The sequence below is a fragment of a genome, unplaced genomic scaffold (assembly GCF_019419815.1).
Source record: "Pyrus x bretschneideri cultivar Hongxiangsu unplaced genomic scaffold, Pyrus_bretschneideri_v1 Contig2, whole genome shotgun sequence".
In the NCBI taxonomy this organism is placed as follows: domain Eukaryota; kingdom Viridiplantae; phylum Streptophyta; class Magnoliopsida; order Rosales; family Rosaceae; genus Pyrus; species Pyrus x bretschneideri.
The window spans coordinates 13,799,610-13,827,134 of record NW_025999501.1 but is presented as its reverse complement, the minus strand read 5'-3'; the positions used below and the strand labels follow the sequence as shown (position 1 = coordinate 13,827,134).

At 38.4% G+C, this 27,525-nt stretch overlaps 5 protein-coding genes across 8 annotated transcripts; 4 read left to right on the top strand and 1 right to left on the bottom strand.

Moving 5' to 3' along the window:
• The first annotated feature begins 341 nt into the window (after positions 1-341).
• On the top strand, positions 342-1,393 carry LOC103941805 (metallothionein-like protein type 2). Its single transcript, XM_009352003.3, has 3 exons — positions 342-509; positions 615-695; positions 976-1,393. The coding sequence occupies exons 1-3, from the start codon at positions 442-444 to the stop codon at positions 1,064-1,066; spliced, it is 240 nt and encodes a 79-aa protein (XP_009350278.1). The 5' UTR covers positions 342-441; the 3' UTR covers positions 1,067-1,393.
• LOC125476952 (kinesin-like protein KIN-10B) lies at positions 1,279-6,106 on the bottom strand. 3 transcript variants are annotated; one of them, XM_048583655.1, is made up of 13 exons: positions 5,766-6,106; positions 5,485-5,653; positions 4,712-5,105; positions 4,391-4,596; positions 3,966-4,279; positions 3,816-3,879; positions 3,404-3,491; positions 3,025-3,305; positions 2,896-2,939; positions 2,764-2,785; positions 2,613-2,675; positions 2,429-2,467; positions 1,279-2,342 (listed from the first exon to the last, which is right to left on the bottom strand). In XM_048583655.1, the coding sequence occupies exons 1-13, from the start codon at positions 5,987-5,989 to the stop codon at positions 2,244-2,246; spliced, it is 2,007 nt and encodes a 668-aa protein (XP_048439612.1). In that variant the 5' UTR covers positions 5,990-6,106; the 3' UTR covers positions 1,279-2,243. The 3 variants fall into 3 exon arrangements, with proteins under 3 accessions (XP_048439612.1, XP_048439611.1, XP_048439613.1); XM_048583654.1 differs by having other exon boundaries at positions 2,896-2,942; positions 5,766-6,104; XM_048583656.1 differs by lacking the exon at positions 5,766-6,106 and having other exon boundaries at positions 2,896-2,942; positions 4,712-5,125; positions 5,485-5,611.
• Positions 6,107-7,029: 923 nt separating this feature from the next.
• Positions 7,030-8,002, top strand: LOC125476799 (mitochondrial import inner membrane translocase subunit Tim9-like). The gene is made up of 2 exons (XM_048583343.1): positions 7,030-7,300; positions 7,645-8,002. The coding sequence occupies exons 1-2, from the start codon at positions 7,203-7,205 to the stop codon at positions 7,829-7,831; spliced, it is 285 nt and encodes a 94-aa protein (XP_048439300.1). The 5' UTR covers positions 7,030-7,202; the 3' UTR covers positions 7,832-8,002.
• A 1,366-nt stretch (positions 8,003-9,368) lies between these two features.
• LOC103941808 (transcription factor MYB3R-3) lies at positions 9,369-14,616 on the top strand. 2 transcript variants are annotated; one of them, XM_048582871.1, is made up of 9 exons: positions 9,369-9,537; positions 9,950-10,101; positions 10,373-10,424; positions 10,796-10,853; positions 11,249-11,343; positions 11,436-11,539; positions 11,830-11,958; positions 12,301-13,413; positions 14,113-14,616. In XM_048582871.1, the coding sequence occupies exons 1-8, from the start codon at positions 9,496-9,498 to the stop codon at positions 13,376-13,378; spliced, it is 1,710 nt and encodes a 569-aa protein (XP_048438828.1). In that variant the 5' UTR covers positions 9,369-9,495; the 3' UTR covers positions 13,379-13,413; positions 14,113-14,616. The 2 variants fall into 2 exon arrangements, with proteins under 2 accessions (XP_048438828.1, XP_048438829.1); XM_048582872.1 differs by having other exon boundaries at positions 9,400-9,537; positions 9,939-10,101.
• Positions 14,617-17,644: 3,028 nt separating this feature from the next.
• On the top strand, positions 17,645-27,522 carry LOC103941810 (exopolygalacturonase-like). The gene is made up of 3 exons (XM_048583443.1): positions 17,645-17,710; positions 26,000-26,449; positions 26,553-27,522. Exons 1-3 carry the CDS (start codon positions 17,645-17,647, stop codon positions 27,357-27,359), a joined length of 1,323 nt encoding a protein of 440 aa, XP_048439400.1. The 3' UTR covers positions 27,360-27,522.
• Positions 27,523-27,525: the final 3 nt, after the last annotated feature.

Sequence of the window (27,525 nt, the reverse complement as noted above, 5' to 3'; positions counted from 1 at the left end):
AGAGGTAAAGCAATAATGGCACAAAAATCATACAAATCAACTCCATCGCACCCGTTGATCACCTCTCAATCACCCCAATTAGCAATCCAACGGTGGATACACTTACAAAAAGGGTACACTCGAGAACACACCAGAGACATCCCCCACCCCACGCCTAATTATGTAAAACCGCCATAGAGACTATTTGAGGGAGAAACGACAGATACGTGGAAGAAAACAGGTACAGAGGGATTGGACTTAAATGCATGGGATAGACATGACGTCCGATCACGCCACGTGGACGGTGGATATCAACCACTCTCTCTCCTCCACCGCACTATAAATTGAGGGTCATGGCTTCCCATGAGTACTCGCGCAAAACGGAGCTTGTGGTTATCCGCTTCTTTATCATTAATTCAATCAAACTTTCCGCTGTGAAATTTTCCATCTCCAATACCAAAAATGTCGTCGTGCTGCGGTGGTAAATGTGGTTGCGGGTCCGGCTGTAGCTGCGGCAGTGGCTGCAACGGGTAATCTTTCTAACCTTCTGTTTGTTTCCCGAGAATCTGGAAAAAGAAAATCCCAGAAAATTTCTGCTCTGTTTTGGGTTTTTGACTATGTGGGTTTTTGTTCAGGTGTGGGATGGCTCCTGATCTGAGCTACATGGAGGGATCCACCACTGAGACCCTCGTCATGGGAGTTGCTCCCCAGAAGTCGTACGTATTCTCATCTCTCAGAAATGAAATCCCAAATTATATTTGAAATTTGTAATTTGCAGATTTTGTGGTTATAATTTTGGGAGAGACGGAGAAACAGAAATAGATGGACACCAAACCGACAATAAAAGTAATAAAACGACAATAAAAGGGCTCCAATCCAAAATTAGGGAATTCGTGTTTTTGAAATTTAATCTAAACAGTTAAAGTTATTATAATTTTTAGAGTAAGCTTCTGTTTCGGAGCGCTGTAACATTTGTTTTGTAATTTTGATGTGCAGTCACTTGGAGGCATCTGAGATGGGAGTTGCTGCCGAGAACGGATGCAAGTGCGGAGACAACTGCACCTGCAACCCCTGCAACTGCAAGTGAGGGACAGATGTCACCTTCTGATGAAGCAAGAGAGTCGCGCGGTGGGCTTATGTGTTTATCATTAATATGTATGTGTGTGTGTCGTAATTATGATCCAAATTTACCAAGGCCGTGTTTTTAGAATAAAGCAGCCATGGCTTCTTCTGAGCTGCGGGTCCTACTAGGCTGGGATCTCGTGAGGGCGATCCTAGGTTATGGCTGCTGCTTGTTTGTTTGCTTTGTACATGAAGTAGTAGTATTTATATTTATATGTTGTGTTAACTTGTTGGATCATATTATGTGTTTCTGATGAAATTAATGAAAAACTTGCTCCATCTTTTACTTTAATTTTTGGGTTGATTGACAAGGAAAAGGAGTGCAACAAGTCCAACGACTAAAATTTCTATGATGTTCTGGAGAAATTTGGAGTATAAGATATTTTGATGTTTTAACCGTTAAGAATTTGTCAAACATCTAACGATTATCGGAGAATTTGGTGGAGTTATTTATCGTTCCACAGTAAAAAGAAAAAAAATAAAAAATAAAAATAAATAATTAGTGATAAGCTACAGTTATTTACCGGTCCGAAATAGAGGCTTGAAATTTTGTTATGTTTGTGATCATTGTTAAGCAAATTTAACGGCTCAAAATATCGTATTCAAGACCTTTTACATTTTTTCAAAACTCACCCATCCAATGTTTATTATATGGTTGTGGTTCAACCACAATTTTTTGTTGAAAACTCGCCCTCGCTCTGATGTTTATTGTATGGTTGTGGTTCACGTTACGCTTTGGACGGGAGATATTTTTATGGTTGGAGTAGCTTTTGGGCACATCACATGTTGGTCGAAAAAGTGCCACCATGACACCTTATATTAGTGTTAACATCTTTGGATGTCATAGTAGTGTAACATCTCCGTGTGTGAGGCATAAGTGGCATGCCGTATCAATGACTCGGCAATAAGGCTTTGTAAATTTCATTCAGTTCAAGATTGTAACAACAAATAGATGGAATTCATTTGAAATCATGAGTAATCTTCGTTACTAGTTTACAAATCAACACAAACAGGGTCTTTTCAGTCTTTTACGATGACACGTACAATCTCACGCGGGGTTTGACCAACTTGAGGTTGGATAGATTAAAAACTAAAATACAGAAGGTTTTAGAGTTGACGTGGCCAGACACCTCTATCCAAATTCACACTTGCTTGACCTGTGAAATATCTGAGCAGCTGGGTACTGCCTTTATTTCCTTATCAAGTACCCCTATCGCTGCTTTGTTAAACAGGTTGACAATCTGTTAAAAGAAATTAATTAGAGCAGATTAGTAATCATTCGTCATTCAACGGAGAAGGTTGTAGTGAAACTGTCTTCTGGGATCACCTGCTTAGTTGAGAGGCCTATTTTCTCCAAATCGTTCAGCTGAAACATGCAACGTTCGACATCACAGTTACTCAAAAATTTAGTTCCGATTTCGCTGTACCGTTCCAATTTTATTGGATAGTCCATGAAAAAACAAATGTAATTCAAGTTTCATCTGTTCCTAAACCTTGATAAACTTGCTTACCGATTTTAAGGGGCTCGTTTCTCTGAGCTCGAGTATGTATTCAGCCATTTTGACTCCTATTCCCTGGTTGATGAACGTGACGAAAAAAGAAAGTATCAGAATGCAACTAATTATTTTAAGAACACACAAAGATGCAGCAGTTGATATGAACCTTTAACTCCAGCAGCTCTTCCCTGCAGTTGAGAAAACCAGTCGAAATATTAGGTTCATTTGGTATGATTTAGTGAAAAATGCAAGAAACGAAAAAAACGAAGAAGCTTCTAAGAGATGATTAGATTTTTACCTGTTGGCTGTGTTCAAGAAGTCAATATAATCTTGAAGTAGGAACTTCTGTGCAAGGAGAGAAAAACAGATGAAAATCACATTACAAAGCTAGAACTTAAACTTATAGAGTTGTATGTAATGATTGTACCTTCAAGTTTGATCCGCAAGCAGTGAATTTATCAAGTGGGGTGCCTGTCCTTTGGAACATGTTTTTCGGGCAGGTCGCTAAAGAGGGAGTTTTTGGAGTCTTTGGATCAAAGAGTAGGGTGCAATCTCCATTTGTGAACATGGGTTCACTGAGGGGATTTTGATTTATATTGGTGTTGACCGGGGAGAGAGCTTTTCTCAAGGAACTTTGTGGTGTGTTTTTCTTCCCACTGATGGTTGATGAGTCGTTTGCAGAGTTTTCCTCCTGGTTTGATGGCTCACCTATGCATATATACAAGAAAATAGTGCAATTATTCAATTTGTTTAGAGTGTTTGAAGGAGCATAGTAAGTAATAAAACCATTTAGAGCTGAAACATACCAGGTAAACTTGTATTTGATTCAAAAATGGATCCACCTGCTCCAGCCTTGCCCACTTGTTTATTATCCTTAGCGGCGAATTGCAGGCTCTGGAAAGCAATTCCAACTCATAAATACACAATGACATAAACATCAAACGCAAGATAAACTAATTCGGAATGAATTCAGTAGCTTCTCATCCTCAAGTGGAACTGCTAAACTCAAACTTTAATGAATTCAGTAGCTTCTCATCCCCAAGTGGAACTGCTAAACTCAGACTTTCAAATAATATGCCATCTTATGAATATCCTAATGTGATGAATAAAGTTTCACACTACATGATAGAGGAAGGATAATAACGTATTGAATACACTATAACGTGGTTCTAATTTTATCATTTTCCATCCATGTACTCCCTAAAATTTAGTAATTACCTCCAAATTGGAATCAACTAGACTTTCGTTGTCGAATATGTTCCTGATAGGCCTTTTGATTGTCCTGCAAAAAAAATTTAACAATCAAACAAAAGTGACTAATGCATAGCATGACGGATATACAATTCAACTAGTTACTTGTCTTTGTACCTTTCTTTCACAGAGCAGGCGCTTCTGTTTGTATTCACCTTGGATTTCATAGAACTGAGGTTGATGTTGGGTTTCTTGACATTAGCAATAGAAGAACTTGGAGTTTTCCCCAACAAGGGAGAATTGAATGCTTCAATTCTTCGCGCACTCCTTGTCTTTCCTCTAGATTCAAGCCAAGTACAGAGTTTGGCTTCCATGTCAACTTTAACCTTCGGGGTTTCTTGCTTGTGAGCTGAAGGAACAAAGTTGGTAATGTGGCGTGACCGAGCTGCCAAGCTGACAGTATGAACAGACTCCTGGTACTCTCCTGGATTCTATTATCAAAGAAAATTGTTTCCAATATAATTTTCAAAGAAAAAAAAGATAATAATAAGTACAGGCCAGATGAAAGCACTTCTATTCAAACGCTAATTCAAACTTCTTACCAAGCAAGTAATCATCAAAGCCTGACTCATCCCACCTAGTGAGTCTTGTAAAATACGAGTCAATTTACTCTCTCTATAGGGCACTCGGGATAAGTTGTTGTTCAGTGCATAAATGACATTTGATAATGCAAACAAGGACTGGTTAATCTTCGCACTCTCTTGGAGACGGGTCCCTTCGTTGCAAGTTCTTCTATTATCTTCATTGCCTGCTTTAAATACACATGTAGATTAAATAAAGAGAAGACAGAGACCATAAACAAATCTACTTTCCAATTGATTTTTACTTTTGTTATAGGGAAAAGTTTAGGGGTGGGAAAAGACCGGCTAAATCTATGAGATTCAACTTCCCAGTAACAGCATCCCCAGAACCATCATCAAGAGGAGTTGAAACGGCAATCACAAGGACACCATGGCTCCTACTAGAGACATCATTGAGACCCGTATGGGCGGTTTTCCGCCTCTGAATCCCACAAGAAAAGGCCTCATAAAACTCAAACATGGACTTTACAGGGAACCGAGACAGCCCCTTAAGATGAACCTGCCCATCTTTGTCATCCAAAACCGTAATTTCCTTGGCCTTGATCTCTAACAGGTCATAACACCGGTCCATATAGACCTCGTAGTATGAAAGCTCAACTGAGCTTCCTGTGCTCTGGCACATAGACAGGATTTTGGACATGGACAGCTCCATTAGACCCGGCATCTCATCCGTGCCCTGGAACATAAAATCCCATGCTGGATTAACATTGCAGAAGAAAATGCTTCAGAACAAACACTAAAAGCTGCTTTTAGTTACTTTAACCTATGCTAATTCACAATTTTCATTTCTTTCCGGGGATAATTACAGATGATTATCCAAGTTAATGAATTATTAATCATAAAATGCCTTCACTAATGTTTCATATGTGTGGTCAGACGTTGGTGTAGCCACATTGGGTAGAGCGGATGTGCTCCCCCTCCCGGCAGTTTAGATTAGTTTAAAAATTAAAATGGAACATCGATTATATAAAAAGAAACGAAAAAAAAGTTCATATCTTTGGAGAATTTAAATTCAAAACTGAATTTTTGCCAAAAGAAGTAAAAAGATTTCAAACCTGTATAGTGTAAGTCTTTCCACTTCCAGTAGCTCCGTAGGCGAACACCGTCGCATTGCAGCCAAGAAAGAGTCCCGGAATCAAGGGGCAAACTTCTCTACTGAAGATCCGGCCAACATTGTTATCCTCTTGGGCAAAGAAGGAGTCTAACCGATAGCACTCGTTTCGGCTACACCTCGAAAATCAAAATCAGGAGTCACCATCAAAACCCAGCTTCCCAAATCAAGAAGGCCGAAATTCATCTCCGAATTATCTGACTGAAAAGCAAGAAAATTACTCACCTTGTCACTTTATCTTTGAGGTGAACAACCACTTCCTCGGTGGCAGACTCGGATTCTTGTTCGATAACGGAAGCGCACGGCGTCGGATCTCTGTTACCGGTAGGGATCTCTTGGGGAAGAAAAGGGCGCACCCGAGCGATCACCCTGACCTTCGAAATTGAACTGGGGTTCGTGGATTTTGCTGGAGTTGCAGAAGAACTGTCAAGAGCTCGACCTACCTCCATTGGAACAAGGGAAAGAGCTTAGGTTGGATTTCAAGTGAGAGAGAGAATTGGGAAATTGCAGAGCGGTCTGTAACTGAAAGTGGAGATAAAGATTAAGAGGAGGTCTGAAACTATTTGTCGAACGTTGGGGCATTTTCAGTTTGAATTTTGGATTGGGTGCGGACTTTGCCGTTGGACCTCGTGTGTGGTGGGGCCTATTTCTTACTCCTTTGGAATGTGCGATTATTATGTCAATTTTGTATGGAAAGTGTTATTGACATTTAAAAAATTTTATTCTACACTTTTCAGAAGTGTATTTTTTTTTCTAAATATAACAACTACTTCCTTTTTTTTTTTTTTGGGTGGGGGTGGGCTTAGCCTCACAAAAGGCTAGCAGATAATATGGTTCAAATTCGTCTTTAGCGAGAATTGAACCTAAGACCTTTTATTTATAAGTGAAAAAAATATCACTAAATCGTAGAACTAAGTAGTTAAGAACTACTTTCTAAACAATGATAAATTCTTCCCCGTTGCGTGTTGAGATCAAATGAGGCCCATAGTAAGTATGGTCGTATTGTCTTTGCATAGAAGAAAGACCTTTATGATTTAAGTATACACTATCTTGACATTTGGTGGCAATATAATAAAAACGTGTGTAAATTTTTATTTATAGCATCGTATCATTAACATAAGTTGTTGATAGTATAACTAGGATTTGGATCTCATTCATATTTAAATTGTAGGAATTCTAGAGATCTTCATATTTTAACTGTTTATCGTACATCATGTGGTTAAAAATTATTTTAAATTTATTTATTTAAAACTAAACACAAATAGTATCTAACGAACAATAACTACACAATATACAATAAACAATCATGACGTGAGGAACTTTAGAATCACCACAAAAATATCCTCATCCGTATAACCATGCCTTCAAGTTGCTCTCATGAATTTTCGAAGTAAAAAAAAACTGCTCTCATGAATTTGGTTTGTCTATGGGCCCCCACCGTGGACCCACAACTTGTGAGACAAAGCCGCATACGACCGGCGGAGGGAAACTCTCTCCCAACCAGGCCCAAATGGCCCCCTGGTCAGAGTTTCAATTACCGAAACGTTTGAGGACCTGTCAGCAAGGCGGCGCAAGTTTGTGAAGGGTTTAGGACAGAGACCGTAATAGTATAAGCGTTAAACCCTAAACCCCAAAATTTTGGGAAATCGAACGAAGACGAAGATGGAGAAGGGCATGCTGTCTGCAGACTTGGAGGGTCTTCCCGAAGAAGACAAGCACAGAATGGCCACCTTGATCGATCAGCTCCAGATTCGAGACAGGTTTTTCTGAATTTTTTTTTGGAATGCAGTGTTTTTGTTTAGTTTTTTTTTTTTCCTGAAAATATTGAATTTGTTCTCAGTAATTTGTGATTAGTGAGGCGTGTTCTTGATACGGTGCATGATAGATTGAAGTCTTAGAAAAATACCCACAAAATTAAATGGTTAATTGTTAGCAGGAAATTTGAAACTATGATGTGATTCCATTGTAATCAAGTATATGTTTTGAAAACCGAACCGAACCGGATATATGTCTTGGGTTTGGCTCACGGTTTTGATGATGAACTGGCCCAAACCGAACTGTGCCCATCCCTAGTGATTTCGGTTGTGTTTGTCCAAAAATGCAGTCTGAGGATGTATAATTCATTGGTGGAGAGATGCTTTACTGACTGCGTAGACACCTTTTATCGCAAAGCGCTGACGAAGCAAGAGGATACGTGCGTTCGTAGGTGCGCTGAGAAGTTCCTCAAGCACTCGATGCGCGTTGGCGTGAGGTTTGCAGAGCTTAATCAAGGAGCTGCTACTCAAGATTGAGCTAAGCTCTATATATGAATCACTTTTTGGTATGGAAGTCTTGAAAATCTTTCGAATTGGTTTACGGAAGTTGCAATTTGTTTAGCCTTGATTCTAGAATTGTGTTTCTTACACTGATTAGATTTGTACATTTTCAAAAGAAAAAATATTCATTGTGAGGTTTTACAGTTAGCTGGAACTGGATATGAATTGGTTATGATTTATGATTTTGCCCTTTTATTCGCGTATCATATCTGGTGTGGTAAATTCGTTGTGTACATGTTAGACTGTGAACGTTAAGGAGGAACGGCTCTTTGCCTCTGCAGCATTGCGAGTGTAGAAGTTGAGATTGTGTGGTTTTGTTCATTGATGAAGTCCCGACTGCGAAAAAATGAATATAGGATTTGGGATTGATAGACTTTGATGCAACCTTTCATTACAGATCCTTCCATTCTTCCCCTTAATTTAGAACTTGACCTCGGTTGGCAGTGATCTTGATAGTGAGGCAACCAACTGATTTAGATTTAGATGAGAAGAAGATTGGTTTGTAAAATCGTCGACTTCTGAGCCTTTTCCCCTTTCTGCCAAGGATGATAAAGATTACGATGTGACTCTGAAAGTATCCTTAGGACTAGGAAAGGGAAACTTGAAGGGAGATTACCTACAGTGAATGAAGGAGTTGCCAGTTGGTCTCCTGGGCGCGGAGATCCCCGCTTGAACTTGACGAGCAATTAGGCAGAAATGTGAGCAAGCAGATGTAGGGGATTGGATTGAACATGATGTGATGCAGGCAATTTTGTGCTTCGATGATCGTCTTGGAATGCAATTTTCTAGTGCTTGTTATTTGGGATTCGATAATGTAAATTTTTACGTTGAGTTGTGTTATTGAAGGAAGGATGGAGGTTGTTCTTGGTAAAGATTCCATGATGCTTTCTGGGGAAGTAGTTGGATATAAAGATGTCAAATGCTTATGGTTTGAAGTTCTCTTGCTCACAAGTGATTTTTGGTATTTAAAAAACTCATTAAAAACCCAAGAGAGACAAAAAAAAAGCTACTTGCACAAAATAATTGGTCACGTTGAGGGTTTTCCCGCCAACCAACGGTCCAGATTCACGAGAATAATACAACCCAACAAAAAGAGAGAAAAGAACAGCATCAGGCACCGTTCATTCACCCATTGATCTGGCGTTCCAGCCAACATTTAGTACGCTAACCCGCCATTTAATAATTAAAACGTTCTTTTCCAAACAAAACCCACTTAAACGACGACCCATTTATTCCCCAATCCAACGGTCCATAACTCCCCGCGCAATCAAACCCCTCATCCAACCGCTCCAAACGTGTTCGACATTTAACAAAGGGGCGCAGAGTGCCGTTTGAGGTTCAAACTTTTGGCTAACGTTCCCAGCACGCCGTCATCCGCCGTTAACTGACAGGGTTTCCAAACCTCGCAAAAACTTATACCACTTTCGGTAACGGTAATTAACGGAGACGTCGGTGCATATATATTCGTTATAAAATTTTCTAAACATTTTTTTTAAAGTATTTAAATATTATTTCCTCTAGGTTCTAACCTCTGTTCTCTCTCTCATCGTTTCAACGGGCGAGGATTTTTCGAAACTAAAAAGCTCTCCTCTTTCATGTTTCAGAGAAGAAGGGTTCTGAAATTCTATTGGGTTTAATAGATGAGCTCGATTTCGATTCCCGCCACTTCTTCGCAAGCAGAGGTAACTCTTACCTTTTCAGAAAAATCGTTTTTTTTGTTTTTGAAAACTCTTGTTCTTGTTTCTGTTTTTTTGCTTTTCAATGATTTTCCACTGGGTTCGATCAAGTTTTTACGATTTCTTAGACTTCAAGTTGCTTGGATTCGTGTTGGGGTTTTTGGGTTTTCAATAAAAGCCCTAGAAGAATTGTGTTAATTTGCAGTTTTTTTTTTATCTGAACACGAGTTTTTAAGATCTGGGTCTTCCTTGTTTGGGTCTATGGCGGTAGGGTTTTGGAGATTTTGGAGTTAAGTTCGGGGGTGTTAGGTGTTTTCGATTTGGTTTAGGGGTTTCTCTTGGAGGGTTATGTTTGGTATCTGTGTGTTTGTGTATCTATTTATTGATTGGGATATTGGATTTTCGAGATTATTTTTAGGAGGAGATGGCTGGGGCAAAATTAGAGGAGTGTTGCCTTGAGAATAAGCAATCCATGGCTACATCGAGCTCGTCTGTATCTGAAGGCAGTGGCAGTGCTATTATCAAGTCCACAGGGGCTTGCAGCCCAGCATCTGCTTCTCCAACTCAACGGTACTTTCCCTCAATCCTTAATAGCTGTGATTTAGTTACAACTATATTGACGTTCTCTATTTAAAAACAATTCAATTACAAATTCGGTGCTCATCTTTAGTTCCATGCATCTGCTTTTAGAAATTATATGGTTTTCAATGGATTTTTGTATCCTTACCAGCTGGAAATCGATCTGCTAATTTAATTTTCCTTTTGACCATTATGCATAGCTTATAATTGTCATTGAAAGTTTTGTGGCCAGTGAACTGAAATGTGTTTTTTCACCTTTCAGGAGAACTAGTGGTCCTATTAGGAGAGCCAAAGGCGGTTGGACTCCGAAAGAGGTCAGCATTTCATTTTGTACTTATGTTCACTTGTTTGTATTGTCAGCTAGAAGCATGTACGTTTTTCGTGTTTGTTACTGGAGGGAGACATTCATTAGTCAGTCATCAAAACATCTATCTTGAAATTCTTGAATCTTTCATTGCTTTTAGACTAACTGGTTGTATTACTTTTGTTATCAGCACCTGTTTTTATACGTTGTGTTGCTGCTATGATCCGCAAAAAACAATTGAAACTGGGCAATTAGATCAAAATAAATTGTTGTTTTGACTAAACAGTTACAGTTATGGATTAGCATGCTGATCCTGGTTATTTAGTCACAACTCTTTTCATTGCATGAGTCTAACTTTTAATAAATGTTGGATGACCACAGGACGAGACATTAAGGAATGCCGTTGCTGCTTTCAATGGGAAGAGTTGGAAGAAAATAGGTACATCTGTTGCCTGAGTAGTGTTTCTGATTTATGTTGTTGGTTTCCAAGACAGTTTTAGAATGCATCTTTTGGGTGGATTTTGTGTAGTTACATCTTTCCGTAGCTTTGGTGTTTTTAGGTAGCAGTTAGTCTGCTCAGGCAATGTGTTCGCCTAATCTTTTTAGTAATAGAGATCTTGATAAATTAAAATAAATCTAATTTTGGTCGAATGATAAGCATATAGTCAGAGCTCTGAAAGTTCAAAGCAAACCCATGATAGATGTCCCAAGAGTTTGAAACGTGACTGTTCATTTAATTGCCTGATTTTCTATTTACCTATGTTGTGAATTTTCTGTTGTACCTAATATTCAGGAAACCAATCTAATATTTGAAATTGAACAATGTGTATGCAGCTGAATTTTTTCCTGATAGATCCGAAGTGCAGTGTCTGCATAGATGGCAGAAGGTTCTTAATCCAGAACTTGTTAAAGGCCCGTGGATTCAAGAGGTTGGAACCTGATACCATACTTGTTTTTCTTAATATATTCTTGCAGTTTTGATTCAAAATTTCAACTTTCTCTAAAATGTTTTGGTTTGTAGGAGGATGATAAAATAATTGAACTGGTAGCAAAGTATGGACCTACAAAATGGTCATTGATAGCAAAGTCTTTGCCTGGTCGGATAGGGAAACAATGCCGAGAGAGGTAACCTTCATAAGTTTTGAATTATCATGATGCTTTTTGTCTGATACCATCGACCTATAGTTACTAATAAGTTCTTATGTTATTGTCATACGTGATCCTGGAAATTTTGACCACTATTGTACTTACCTGATTGATCACATGTTCCTAAAAGTGCTATTTTGCTCTGGAATTAACATTTATGCCATTTGTTGCTTAAATAGTTTTGTATGATTCTGTATACATTTTAATGTTTTTCTTTCCGTAGGCTTGGTCACTGCTTTTATAAACATTGAACCATTTTTTCTCTTCAGGTGGCACAATCATTTGAATCCTGATATAAAGAAGGAGGCTTGGACGTTGGAAGAGGAATTAGCTCTTATGAAGGCCCACCAGATGCATGGGAACAAGTGGGCCGAAATCGCGAAGGTTTTACCTGGAAGGTATGTTTCTTGTTTGATTTGTCGTTTACGAATGATGTTGAGGTGCTAATTAGAGCAGCAACATATAGATATAACAAATTTCAAGGATCACTGCTAAATTGTGACATCAAAAACTTCTGAATTGTGGTCTTATACCCAACTTTCGTTTAAAACTTTATGAGGGAAACTCCCAATTTCAATGAGTAGTGCTAATGTTGCCGTCTGGAAACCACTGTTACCTTAAAAATTAATCTTATAAATTGGAAACCACTGTTACCAAGTTCTTTATTTTATTTGTACATAACTTGGAAACCATTGTTTACTAAGCCAAATGTTGTATTTAACTTAACGATGTGTTTGCAGGACTGATAATGCAATAAAGAATCATTGGAATAGTTCCTTGAAGAAAAAACTTGACTCATATTTGACTACTGGGACACTTCCACCACCTCCAAAGTGTGGTGCCAAAGAGCCAAAATCCAATGCAACTAAAAAAATACTTGTTCGTTCAACTAAAGGATCAGATTCAACTGCTCAGACATCATCTGGAAATGCAGACATGTCTAAGCTAGATGAAGATGGAAAGGATCAGTTCGAGTCCGCCGCCCCACCTCAGGATATGGGTGCTTCATTAAGTGTTCACCCAAATGAATTTGCAGATTCTGAAGGTGGTAACCTGAGATTATCCTTTATGGATCTTAGTTGCTCTAACTCAGACTCAGGGCCAAAATTTGATAATTTTGGAGTAAAAAGAAAGCCTCAGATTGAGAGTTCTGTCAGTAATGGCCGGGCAGAGTCTGAGAATTGTGGATTTAACAACCAAATGGACGAAGACAGAGTTAAGACAACATCTTTTCCGTTTGAAACTCCAAGCTATGGTTCCTTATACTATGAACCACCACCTCTAGAAAGCTCCGTCCAATTCAATTCAGGTTTTTCAAGCATGCATTGCTTGCAGAATGATTACACCTCTAGTCCAAATTTATCACCTATAAGTTTCTTCACTCCTCCTTGTGTGAAGGGCAGTGGTTTATGTAATCAAAGTCCTGAATCAATTTTGAAAATAGCTGCTAAGACCTTCCCCAATACTCCTTCCATTTTGCGAAAGAGAAAGACCATTGGCCAAGGACAATCGGCTCATAATAAAGTTGCAATAGTGGATTGTGAATCAGTCAGGGAAATGCTTAATGTTTCTAGTGAACACAAAAACAGTGCGGAAGTTTCTGGATCTCAAGATGGAAGTTTATGTGAGAGTCCAACTAGTAATGGTATCAGTACCATTGGGCCTAATGGTAAGGCATTTAATGCATCTCCACCATACCGGTTAAGAGCCAGGAGGACTGCCGTTTTCAAGTCTGTGGAGAAACAGCTTGAGTTTACATGTGATGAAGAGTATGATGCTAATTCTATGTCCGTGGAGTTATCTGCAAATGGCAGCTAACAAAGATGGCTGTCACCTGGGGCATGCATTGTAAGGTACAATTTTCTTATCATTGTTCTTGAACTTATTTGTCTCTGATCTAGTTTCTTAAAATGCTATCATCAAATAAAATTTTACGACCTTTGGTGTCGTCCTTTTTATAATTAGTTTGTATTGTTCGCACTTGGTAAACTGTTCTTCTATTTTAGACGTCTCTGAATGCAAGATCGCTATATGACATAGAATTGCTTAGCCATGGAGTGAATTATGATTGTAGATTATCTGGTCGTTCGATTTTATCCTACCATTATATTTTGAATTACATACCTTATGAGATAAAGGACAAGCTTGCAGAAGTAATTGATAGATTTTTGGTTTTCAGAGAAAGGAATCAAAGTTGTCATTCTTTCATTCTGGATTTTTAAGTTAGATCTATTTCCTCGTTCATTTCGTTGTGTAGCCTTTGTTGCAAAAGTTAGAAAAGAGCCAAGCAATCTTTTGCACTTTCTTACAGTAAAGTCAAAATTAAAAAAAAAAAGATCTGTAAAGTCCATTAAAACATTGGTGGTATCGAATCAGTTAATCCGACATCCAGAATCCAAAGTGATACAATTTCAACTCCCGTTTAGGAAAATTGTTGGAAGTGTGTATATTTCCTTCGTTTCCATGAAGCAGTTCTTATTTTCTCACTGTCAGCTGTAAATATCCTTTCTTCCTTCTTCATTTCTGACTTGGTTTCCTCTGGTTTAATTCAGGGACAAAAGAGAGGGCGATTCTTTTTGACGTTGGCTGACACTGTTGAACTGGTGATATTTCCAAGTCTACAGAGCTTTAGAACAGAGTGATACTTCGATTTACCCGACCATTCTCTGGTCTCACATCTTCAATGCCTTACAAGTCATTAACTCGCAAATACACCACTTGTTATTAGTTACATGAGAGCGGTTTTTCGGCACGCCAACTTGACAAAATACAGTGGCAGGGGCTTCTGTATGTGTAGAATAAAAATGATAGGCCCCAAATACTTGTGAAAATATATTGGTTGTATCAGGATTTGTACAGAAAACCCCTCATCAAGGAGCCATGATGCTTCATCCTTGAAGTTGAAGGATTTCTCAATGAAAGCTTAGCTCCTGTCATTCTTTATCAATGTTTATAGTTACAACTTAACTTCATTTCCCATGGAGACACGTGTACGCGTAGAAATCTTTTTTATTAAGTGGTCCTGGAAATCTTAGGGTTACTCTTTATTGCTCCAATTATTTTTTATTTAGGGTTCGTTTGATATCCATTCTATCTTTTTGTTGTTGGATCATCTTCAATTTTTGGGGGGTTAAAACCTAGAATTTTTAACTCAGAAACAGTTGTTCTTCTCCAATGGTTATGGGTTAAAATTTTAACTCGAAATTATTAAATCAATTAAGACTAAATTTAAAATAACATTTATATAGATTATCATAATTTATATTTTTTTTAACATTTTTACTTAAAAATATTTAGATTCTAATAAAATTTGAAAATTCATTGAATTGACCCCAAAGATTTTTTTTTTGGTGAATTTTGATTTAAATAATTTTTTTAATTTTTTTAGTTGTTGGATTTAGTTTTGAGTTGTTTGATCTTTTTTTTTTACTATTAAATTTGATCATATTCAATCTCAGCATTGGATTTAAAATTTTCAAAATAAAAAAATTAAGGGTTAATCTCTGTTTATTATCCTTAAGTTTCGTAGCTTTCAACATTTAGTACATGAAGTTTTTTTCGTCCCAGAGTCATACCTAAAGTGTTAATTTTGGAACAGTCTCATACATCTTTTAAGTTTTCTATTAGAACTTCTGTTAAATGATAACGTGACGCTCATGTGGACAATTAATGATCGCCATGGACCCACTTCAATATTAAAAAAATTATAAAAAAACACAAAAAAAAAAATATTTAATTAAAACGTCTGTACCCATCTTCTTCCCTGCACCCTCTCCCTCCCTTCCCTATTCTGCAACCCCACCACCACCCTCCCTTCTCTCTTCTGCACCTGCACCATCACCCTCCCTTCTCTCCTCTGCAACCCGTACCCACCCTCCCCGCACACCCAACCCAACAAAACCCAGTTGACCCAAATCCCTAATGAGGACCTCCACCATCTCGCTCCCGGCGAAGCATTTCTTGACGATTTTCATCTTCATCAGACAGTCCTGAATCGGCAACTTCAGTCGCAACACCCTAACTATACCCATCATCTGGTCCGTCAACTCCCCCTCATCCAGATCGTCTATCCGTAAACCGACGGCGGAGGCACCTCGTCGGGACATTTCGAGATGAGCATCTCCTTCAACCGCTGGTCAAATCCGCCGCTGTTCCTTAGCGAGTTGAGCGCCACCAATCCTTCGAACTGCTTCTCGTTGAAGAAAATCTGAGGTACAGACGAGCGGGGGAGAAGGTGGGTACAGATGTATGTTTGTTTTTTGTTTTTTTTTTTTTTAGGTTGGGTGTGCGGGGAGGGTGGGTACGAGTTGCAGAGGAGAGAAGGGAGGGAAGGAGTGAGGTTGCAGAAGAGGGAAGGGAGGGAGACGATGCAGGGAAGAAGATGGGTACAGACGTTTTAATTTTTTTTTATAATTTTTTAATATTGAAGTGGGTCTATATTGACATATGGCGTCCAGTAATTGTCTACGGGGATGTCATGTCATTATTTAACAAAAATTTTAACGAAAAACTTAACAGATGTATGAGACTGTCTCAAAATTATCACTTTAGGAATGACTCTGGGACGAAAAAACTTTATGTACTAAATGTTGAAAACCACGAAACTAAAGATAGTAAACAAAATTTAACCTAAAAATTAAATAGGTTTGAATCCAAGGGTCCAATAATTAAAACCACGAAAAGAGTTGTTGGCTCGTTTTTTTTTTTTTTTTTTTTTTGGGTGGGGGGGGGGGGGGTGGGGAAGATGGCCTAACATTCTCGTCAGGGCGAGCCCCACGTCCAGTCAGCCCTTGTGTGATGGGCATCTTACCTTACTGTAGCCTCCACTTTTCTGGGCACGTCTATGCGTAGAAGGTGGGTCAGCCTTACCTAGTCGGAATTCAGGGTCAAATTTGCCAAAAATTTTCATCTATAAAAAAGTCAAAAATAAGAGAATTCTGTTGAAAAGTCTCAATGTCAGTTGGCAATGAATGCCCACAAAGCAGAAGTCTTCTGCATGGGCAAAGTTTTCAATGCCCATGCTGAATGAAAGTGTCAGAGGATGCGTTTTAAATTTCAAGATGCATTAACTGCATCAGTTCGAGTTGCTCTATAAATAGAGCACTCCGCATGTAACAGAAGATAGATGAAGAAGACAAACAAGAGAGAAATATCAATAACATCATCTATTCCTCTGCCTTTTATTATCTGCCTGTGCTATAGTTTTTGTGTGTCATTTTACATCTACCTTGCACCTACCACTTAAAAGGTTATCTCTCAAACTTTAACCCTTTTATAACACGTTATCAGCACGAGTCTCTAAATATAATTATTCTCTCATCTCTCTTCGCCGAACGAACGAAAGAAAAAAATGTTTCCTTTAAGGTTTTTACTGTTCATCTTCTTCATCTGCCTCAACTGCGCCGTGTACCCTCGCGACGAGTTGTTTGCTCCATGCCTGCTCATAGTTCTCCAACTAACGGTTACATACATCTTTGATTACTTGTTTGGTGTAGAGATTGATTACTAACCCAGTATTTATTTGTGTTAATTCTACTGCAATCCAAGATGGTGCGGTACAATCGTCCATCTTGAACTGCAAATTTAATCTTACTGCAATCCAAGATGGTGCGGTACAATCGCTCATCTTGAACTGCAAATTTCATCTTACTGAGATCCAAGACGGTGCGGTATCATCGCCTATCTTGGACTGCAGATTTAATTTTACTGCAATTTTTAGGTGGAGCGGTATAATCGCACACCCTACCCTGCATATTCGAATTTACCTGCTGTTTAATTTCATTGCAATTTTATGTGGTGCGGTATAATCGCCCACGCTGCTCTGCATATTTAAATTTCCTGTTACTTGAGTGGTGCGGAATAATCGCCCATTCTATATTACATTATTTCAATGAGAATGGTGCGGTACAATCGCCCTCCTCACTCATCCTGAAAATCTCGAACCAGAAGTTTCGAGTGCTTATCATTTTGGCCTGAAGATCAAAATGAAAAATTTGTAAGAATCAGAAGTTCTAACATCATATTCCTCCAGGAATACATATTATTGCAAGTTCTTACACATCTCATTTTCTTTCAGAAAAGAAAATGGCGAACTTGGCGAAGCTTGAATTTGCTGCCCTGGATATTACCGGGAAGAATTACCTGACCTGGGTACTGAATACCAAGATCCATTTGGAAGCAGGGAATCTTGGAGATACCATCAGGGAAGAGAGCAACTCATCCTCTCAAGATCGGGCAAAGGCCATGATTTTCATTCGCCGCCATCTTGATGAGGCGCTAAAGAGCGAGTACTTAACGGTTGAAGATCCGTTAGCTCTCTGGAATGCCTTGAGAAGCAGATACAATCACCAGACAACGGTGATTCTTCCAAGGGCCCGCTATGAGTGGACTCATCTGAGGATTCAAGACTTCAAGTCAGTGGCAGAATACAATTCTGCATTGTTCAGAATTAGCTCTCAGATGAAGCTCTGTGGGGATATTATTACTGAGTAACATATGCTGGAAAAGACTCTCAGCACATTTCATGCCTCCAACGTGCTCCTGCAGCAGCAGTATAGAGCGCGAGGCTACACTGAGTACAACCAGCTGATATCTGTGCTCTTAGTAGCTGAACAGAATGATGAACTCCTGATGAAAAACCATCATTCCCGACCTACTGGATCTGCACCATTCCCAGAAGTGAATGTTGCTTCCCTCGGAGTGAACGCCACATCCTCTAGTGGTGATAATCATAAACGAGGACGTGGCCACAAGCGAGGTCGATGGAATAGGAAAGGCAAGAACCATGGAGTTCAGTTTCATAACCAGGTTCCCAGGAATAATTTAGGCCCGAGCTTCAAAAATGTGAATCGCCACAAAGGCAAAGCTCATATGAACAATGCTTCTAAAAACTCTGAAGGAGCCTGCCATAGGTGTGGTGGCAATGGGCATTGGGTGCGTACTTGTCGTACCCCAAAACATCTAGTGGATCTGTATCAAGCCTCCCTCAAGGAGAAGGGTGTCGAGACTAACTTTCTCGACCAGGCTAGACCAATGGATATACCTGATCCAGTGTTTGACTTATCAGGGCAGTTGAACACAACTCATCTAGATGTTTCAGACTATATTGTGGAAAGGGGAAATGAAATATATCGGTCCGATTGAATCATTAATGTACTTTTATTATGCTGAACTTGTAGTATTTTCAGATTCAATAAAAGTGGCATGTAAATTTCTTGTTATAACTTGCTTTTAACTCTGATTCTCTTACTCAGAGAGCATGGATAAAAATTGTGGTTATTCTCAGAACATGAGAAATGGTGGAGATATTTGTCTTGCAAACAGTGCAACCACACATACAATACTTCGTGATCGAAAGTATTTCTCAAGCTTAAAACTTACAAGAGTAGGGGTAACAACAATATTAGGACCTTCAGATGTAATTCAAGGTTCAGGGCAAGCCCAGATTATGTTACCAAATGGAACAATATTGTCCATACATAATGCATTGTATGCTACTCGATCTACTCGAAATTTGTTGAGTTTCAAAGACATACGTCTAAATGGATACCACATTGAAACAAAAAGTGCAGAAAATGTGGAGTATCTATGCATTACCTTCAATGATACCCAGAAGCGTATATTGGAGAAGTTGCGTAGTATGTCGAGTGGATTATATTATACATACATAAGGACAATTGAATCACATACTGTCATGAACCAGAAGTTCATTGATTCAAAGGTTTACATGCTTTGGCATGACCGTCTGGGTCATCCAGGATCTACCATGATGCGTAGGATCATTACCAACTCTAATGGACATCCATTAGTGAGCAGATACATTGCTACCTCAAATGATAACCCTTGCAAAGCTTGTTCTCAAGGGAAGTTGGTAATTAGACCACCACAACTAAAGGTTGATGCTGAATCCCCATCATTTCTGCAAATAATTCAAGGGGATATTTGTGGGCCTATTCAACCATCATGTGGACCATTTCGATATTTTATGGTTTTGGTTGATGCATCTACCCGATGGTCACATGTTTGTCTTTTGTCTACTCGGAATGCAGCCTTTGCGAGACTACTTGCTCAAATAATTAAGTTAAGAGCACAGTTCCCAGATTATCCCATTAAGTCAATTCGACTTGATAATGCTGGTGAATTTACGTCTCAAACATTTGATGATTATTGCATGACATTGGGCATTGATGTTGAACACCATGTTCCTCATGTCCATACTCAAAATGGTTTAGCAGAAGCATTGATCAAGCGGCTTCAGTTAATAGCTCGCACTTTGCTCATGAAAACCAAATTGCCAGTCTCTGCATGGGGACATACCATCTTACATGCTGCATCATTGGTTCGATTGAGACCTATAGCCAACCATCAATACTCTTCAGTACAACTCGTGTTTGGACATCAACCAAACATTTCCCATTTACGAGTTTTTGGTTGTGCTGTTTATTTGCCTATTGCACCGCTGCAACGCACTAAAATGGGACCTCAGCGTAGACTGGGAATTTACGTGGGTTTTGATTCACCATCTATCATTAGATATTTGGAACCCTTGACAGGTGATATGTTTACAGCTCGTTTTGCTGATTGTCACTTTGATAAGACAATTTTCCCGTTGTTAGGGGGAGAAAAGGCCGTTCTAGAAGAACGGAAAGAGCTGACATGGGTTGTTCCCACCTTATCTCATTTTGATCCTCACAACATTCAATGTGAAAATGAAGTGAGAAGGATCGTTCATCTTCAAAGCATTGCCAATCAAATACCAGATGCATTTAATGATGCTATGAAAGTGATAAAATCAAATATACCAGCTGCAAATGCACCTGCAAGAATTGATGTCCCTGTTGGACAAAATAAAGTGGCAGCAAATGATTCATCTGGTGCACGCCTGAAGCGTGGTAGACCCCCAGGTTCAAAAGATTCAGCTCCTCGAAAGAGAAAGTCGAGGGCACAACTGAATCCAAATGAAGTCATTCAGGAAGAGAAAATGAATGATACATTCACAATTCATAATTCTGGACTTCCAGAAAAAGAAAATGTCCTTGATGAGACATCTGTCTCTGAAGAGACAGAAGTACATGAAAGCAAAGAAATCTCCATAAATTATACATGTACAAATGAATTGTGGGATCGGAATGAAATAATCATTGATGATATGTTTGCATTTGCAGTAGCCACTGAAATCATCTTAAGTGATGATATTGAGCCCCGCTCTGTTGATGAATACAAACAGAGACAGGATTTGCCTAAGTGGAAAGATGCAATTCAGGCAGAATTAAATTCATTGGAAAAGCGGAATGTTTTTGGACCAGTAGTCCAAACCCCACCTAGCGTAAACCCTGTGGGTTACAAATGGGTATTCACAAGGAAACGCAATGAGAAAAACGAGATCGCAAGATACAAAACACGACTCGTTGCATAAGGTTTTTTTTCAAAGACCTGGAATTGATTATGAGGAGACATACTCTCCTGTAATGGACGCAATTACGTTCCGTTACTTAATAAGTTTAGTGGTTTCAGAAAGACTTGACATGCGACTTATGGATGTCATCACTGCGTATCTATATGGAAAATTAGATACTGACATCTATATGAAAGTCCCAGAAGGACTTAAGTTGCCTGAAACAAGTAGTAAACCACGAGGTATGCTCTCGATCAAATTAAGGCGATCATTGTATGGTCTGAAACAATCTGGACGAATGTGGTATAATCGTCTCAGTGAGTATTTGATCAAAGAAGGGTATATCAACAATGTTATTTGCCCCTGTGTGTTCATTAAGAAATCCAATTCTGGATTCGCTATAGTGGCCGTATATGTTGATGATATGAATTTAGTTGGGACTCCTGAAGAGCTCAATAAAACTGCTGAATATCTGAAAAGCGAATTTGAAATGAAAGACCTTGGAAAAACAAAATATTGTCTCGGCCTGCAGATCGAGCATTGTGCTAGTGGAATTTTGGTCCACCAATCAACTTACATTGAAAAAATTCTGAAGCGATTTGGTATAGACAAGGCTTATCCACTAAGCACGCCAATGGTTGTTCGTTCTTTGGACATTAAGAAAGATCCATTTCGTCCAAAAGAAGATGATGAGCTGGTCCTTGGTCCAGAAGTACCATATCTGAGTGCAGTAGGTGCTTTGTTGTATTTAGCACAATGTACTAGACCAGATATAGTTTTTTCAGTTAATTTGTTAGCAAGGTATAGCTCTGCTCCAACAATTCGCCATTGGAAGGGTATCAAAGATGTATTGCGATACCTTCGTGGGACAACAGACATGGGTCTCTTCTACTCAAAGAACTCCACAGATGACCAGGTCCTTGTTGGATATGCAGATGTTGGCTTCCTCTCTGATCCGCATAAAGCCCGCTCACAAACTGGATATGTGTTTAAGAATGGAGATACAACAATCTCATGGCGCTCAACCAAGCAAACATTAGTTGCTACATCTTCAAATCATTCAGAAATACTTGCTTTACATGAAGCAAGTCGTGAATGTTCTTAGTTAAGATCAATGATCCATCATATCCGGAATTCATGTGCTCTAACTTCGAAGACAGACAATCCAACTGTCATCCATGAAGATAATGCAGCCTGTGTTACCCAAATGAAGGAAGGATTCATCAAGGGCGATAAGACTAAACACATATCTCCAAAGATTTTCAGTGCTCATGAGCTTCAGAAGGCTAAAGTTATTGAAGTCAGACAAATCCGTTCAAATGAAAATCTCGCAGACTTGTTCACCAAATCTCTACCAAAGTGCACATTTCAGAAGTTAGTGCAAGGCATCGGATTACGTCGACTTACCAAACAGCTAAATTTGGAGAATGCGGAATCAGGGGGAGAAACATATCAGGGGGAGTATCCATGATACATGCTTGTTGTACTCTTTTTCCTTCGATTAGGATTTTTCCCACTGGGTTTTTCCTATCAAGGTTTTAACGAGGCAACATAAGCATACTTGACACTATATCAACGATCCAGGAAAAGTTGTACTCTTTTTCCTTCGCTATGGTTTTTTTTTTCCCACTGGGTTTTTCCAAGCAAGGTTTTAACGAGGCAACTCATGTTGATATGTGGGCATCCAAGGGGGAGTGTTGAAAAGTCTCAATGTCAGCTGGCAATGAATGCCCACAAAGCAGAAGTCTTCTGCATGGGCAAAGTTTTCAATGCCCATGCTGAATGAAAGTGTCAGATGATGCGTTTTAAATTTCAAGATGCATTAACTGCATCAGTTCGAGTTGCTCTATAAATAGAGCACTCCGCATGTAACAGAAGATAGATGAAGAAGAAAAACAAAAGAGAAATATCAGTAACATCATCTATTCCTCTGCCTTTTATTATCTGCCTGTGCAATAGTTTTTGTGTGTCATTTTACATCTACCTTGCACCTACCACTTAAAAGGTTATCTCTCAAACTTTAACCCTTTTATAACAAATTCGTAGTATTATTCAACGATTTTGAAGTTATGATTATTTTTTGGGAGTTCTAATAAAAAGTTCTTGGACCAAGAAATATTTAACCAAAAACCATCTCAAAATATTATTTAACCAAAATAGCTCAAAGTTTAATAAAAAATCATTCAAAACAAAAAGAAAGAAGTCAAGCATCTAAACCAAAATCCTTCCAGCGGGAGAAACCAAGAAGTTCAAGCGTGAACAACTTTCAACGGCAGAGCTTCTTCCATGAGTGATATACTTTTCGTGTCGCAAAATCAAAATCCTAGAATCTTCACCCCATCTCTCTCTCTTTGAGTTTTTTTCCAGCCACAAAAGAAACCTTAATTTGACCACCAAGAACCTTTACGCAAAACAAACCATATAAAGGCATCCGTACTCCATCTATTCATTTGGATTGGAATTGTATACCGAAACCCTAGAATTTTGTGGCTATATATAGCAAAGTCCTTTTAGAGAAGCTTGAAAGAGAATTCAAATTTTCCAATGACGGTGCAAAATTCGAATCATAATGGTTTAAGTTTGTAAGTTAATCTACCATTAGATTAATGTGAAGGCATTTATTTTGAGGACCTCACAGGTTCTCAAAATGCAGACTTTAAGTGAACAACAAATTTACATTATTTTATACATGTCAATTTAATTTTGAATTCAAGCCATTATATATTTGACTCTGTCCTTAATCATGATAGATTAGCACATTTGGGTCTTAGTCTCATCATTTTTCTTTGTATAAAATGTATAGAAAGAACCAAAACATAAAACTATTTACGGAGAATCCAAAACATAACACTGTTTCTGGAAAAAAAAAAAAAATCAGATACAGTGTTTGTTTTGTCTGTGCACAAATTAACACTATATCTAGAAAAAAAAACGAAAATCCAGAAACAGTGACTTAGATTCCAGAAACAATCTATGTTTTAACATTTGACTGTTTCTTTTCTTTCATGCATTAGTTGATTGTATTTAAGAAATATAATGCTTATTTTGCTTTGAATCCAAATACAATGAATTTCACTATTTATTTTCTAGCTTACATTTAAGAAATAGTGTGTCTATTTCATTTAAATCCAGAAACAGTGACTTAGATTCCATAAACAGTGACTTAGATTCCATAAACAGTGACCCGTCATTATTATTGAATAATATGCAGATCTCAAATTTATTTTTTGGAGAAATAAACGATGAGCTCCACTGATGAAGAAAAATTGAAAAACAGTATCTCGAATACACTATAAATAATAACGACGATCACATTTCAACGAAATAATACAAAATATAAATTAAATAGCATGAGGATCTATATTTTGGTTTCAAAGAAAAAGAAGAAGGTCTGCAAAACAACAATGAACTCTATTAACGACGAAAATCTACAACTTAACCTAAAAAAGTTAGGGGTAAAATAAAAAAATCATAATTTATTATAGTTAGGCCATTTTTAGTTGGACTGCTTTAATATGAACCTTGTACCAATCATTAAACAAAACTTATAGCATGGTTTTTTTTTTATTATTAAAACTAAAACTTTTCAAGCAATTTTCATTAGTTTTCCTCTAATTTTTTGGTCGGTGGGTCTCTAGGGTGGTCCAATGGTCTCAGAGCTTGAACCGAATTCACGGCATTGCATGGGCCAGTCCAAGTCGGTAGGCCCTAGACATCAAATTTTGTTACATGGAGTGAAACATGTTTTATGCGTTTCTAAAATGACTTCTATGAGTAATGCTAGTAACACCAACAAATAAAAATTTTAGGTCACAAACATGAGTTTTCCTCGAGTCATAACTTTTTTCTTTTGCAAAAAATAAGAAAGCTAACTTTTATATCTTGTTTGTATTATACTTGACCAACTGAGAAGTTCATGTTGAGGCACCCTTACCAAAGCACCAAGAGTTTCCTTTCAACCAAGAGGCCAATCACAGTACGACACATGTCAACGTCAGAATAAAGCTCATAGAGTCCCACATCGATCGTGGACGAAAGCTGGAGACTCTCATCAACTATACAAGAATACCATTCTCCTACAGTTAATTCCAAATGTCATTATTATACTTAAACTAGTCAATGTCATTATTGTACTTAAACTGGTCATTAGAACTCATTGATGATAATTATGCTTAAACTTATGTATTTGTGTAAACCCTTCATTATTGTATCCGTGGACGTAGCCAGACTTAGAATGAACCATGTACATCTTGTGTTTGCAGATCTATTTACATATCATCCACACTAGGTGACCGGAGCAATTAAGCGAAGGTCACAAACTTGACATTTTACGTTGTTTCAAAGTCTCACTGATTTTGTGCATCAACATATCTCATATAAAATAAAAATTTGTTTTATTTCAGTGTAATTGGGTAATTTGCCAACTTCTTTAGGTTTTGGGCATGAATTTACACATAGTTAGGAAAGCTCCCATCATTTAATGTCTTTTTCTTCCGAGGGATATGAAGCATATCCCACTTAACCCCATCTTTTATCGCGGGATGAATCACTTAATTAGCTTTCTAGGAGAAAATTTCTTGTTCGAGCTTCAACACAATCAAAACACTTTTCTTAATGGTGGAAAATAATAAGCAAGATAAAAACTCTCTAAAAAAAGAACTTTTCTTGCAAGAGAAGAAATAAGCACTTTCAGGACTTAACTTACCCATTTGTCCATATTTTCTTATTCCAAGCCGTGTGTTTTTATTTTATTATTTATATTATTTTGTTGCGTACCCTAAACTTCCATTTAAGTCATAGCATTCTCGATCAAAAAAAAGAGAGGATTCAACTCCTATAAATACATTCAGTTTTCCTTCTCTCACATTACTACCTTGCATGAACTCAACAGTCCATCCAAAGTTACAAAGAATTGTCGACAACGGTTTAGATAGCATGCAAAGCAGCTCTATTTCGCATTCTCAAGCAACCTCAATCTCCTGTCGCTCTAACTTAATGGGTACGTCTGCTTGACCTTTCGTTTTCTTCGAAATTCGATTTGAAAGTTATATACTAATTGTTTATTTTTATTTTTATATAATGCAGTTGGCTATTGGATATTTGTGTTCTTATTCTTAGCATCTGTTGCTAATGCGAAGGCCGAAGTCTTTTATGTGACAAATTCAACATATGGAGGAAACCCTAGCGGCGATATTACGCTTGCTTTGGCTGATGCTTGGAGAGATGCTTGTTCGTCGCCATGGCCGGCCAAAGTTGTTATTCCAGAAGGGGAATACTACTTAAGGGGAGCAATTTTGCGTGGTCCATGCAAATCTCCCATTGAGGTTCAAGTTCAAGGGTATTTGCGTGCTCCACAAGAAAGCAGCCAACTCCTTCAACAGAATACTTGGGTTGGCTTTCAATACGTTGACAGGCTCACCTTATTTGGTGGTGGAACTTTTGATGGCCAAAGTAATTGCTACAAATATAAAAGTTGCCAATCCAACAGAGTATTTGTAAGGACATTATAATCAATCCTTGCTTTTGTTTAATTTAGTCGATTTTTAATCGTTTATTTAATTATATGTTGTTGATACTTGCTTTGTTTTCGTAATGCAGAATTTGAGGTTTGATTTTGTCACAAATTCAGTTATCGAGGGCATAACTTCACTAGACAGCAAAAATTTCCACATCAATGTTTTTGCATGTCGCAATGTTACATTCCAATATGTTACTATCACCGCACCTGGAGACAGCGTCAACACGGATGGAATTCACATTGGGAGATCTTTTGGAGTCACTATTGATCACACAACAATTGGAACAGGTGACGATTGCGTTTCTCTTGGTGACGGTAGCCAGAACATTGTCGTGACCAATGTTACTTGTGGACCAGGGCATGGCATAAGCATCGGGAGCCTAGGAAAGTATCCAAACGAAGAGCCCGTGGTTGGAGTCAGAGTGACGAACTGCACGCTCACTAACACACAAAATGGTGTGAGAATCAAAACATGGCCGGGTTCTCCAACATTTACAACTGCCTCGCATATTCACTTTCAAGATATTACCATGGTAAATGTTAGTAATCCTATCTCTATAGACCAAGAGTACTGCCCTTACACTTATTGTGGAAAAGATGATCCATCCAAAGTCAAGATAAGCGACATCAGTTTCACCAACATCAAGGGCTCATCTGCAACCCCAGTTGCAGTCAAGCTTATGTGCAGTAGAAAAATACCGTGTGATGGAGTCGGGTTGACTGACGTGGACCTCACGAACATCGGAAGCAAAGTCCCTCTCACCTCTCAATGTGCTTATGTCAAGCCCTACATTACTCGCGTGGCGAATGCTCTTGCTTGTGCTACCTGGTCATATTCTAATAGTCTAAGAAGTGGAAGAAATCTCACTAACCTTCTCACTAGATAATTTGCTTCTTCTCTGGTTTTGTTTTGATGGTAAATCATGCAAGAGGTAGAAAATAGGTACTGTTGGGTTCAGTGAATATGTCTTTTGCTTTTGATTTAGGTTTACATGGGTTCCCGACCTAGGTTTATGGGTCCGGGCGGAATCTACGATTGTGGCCCCTTGAACG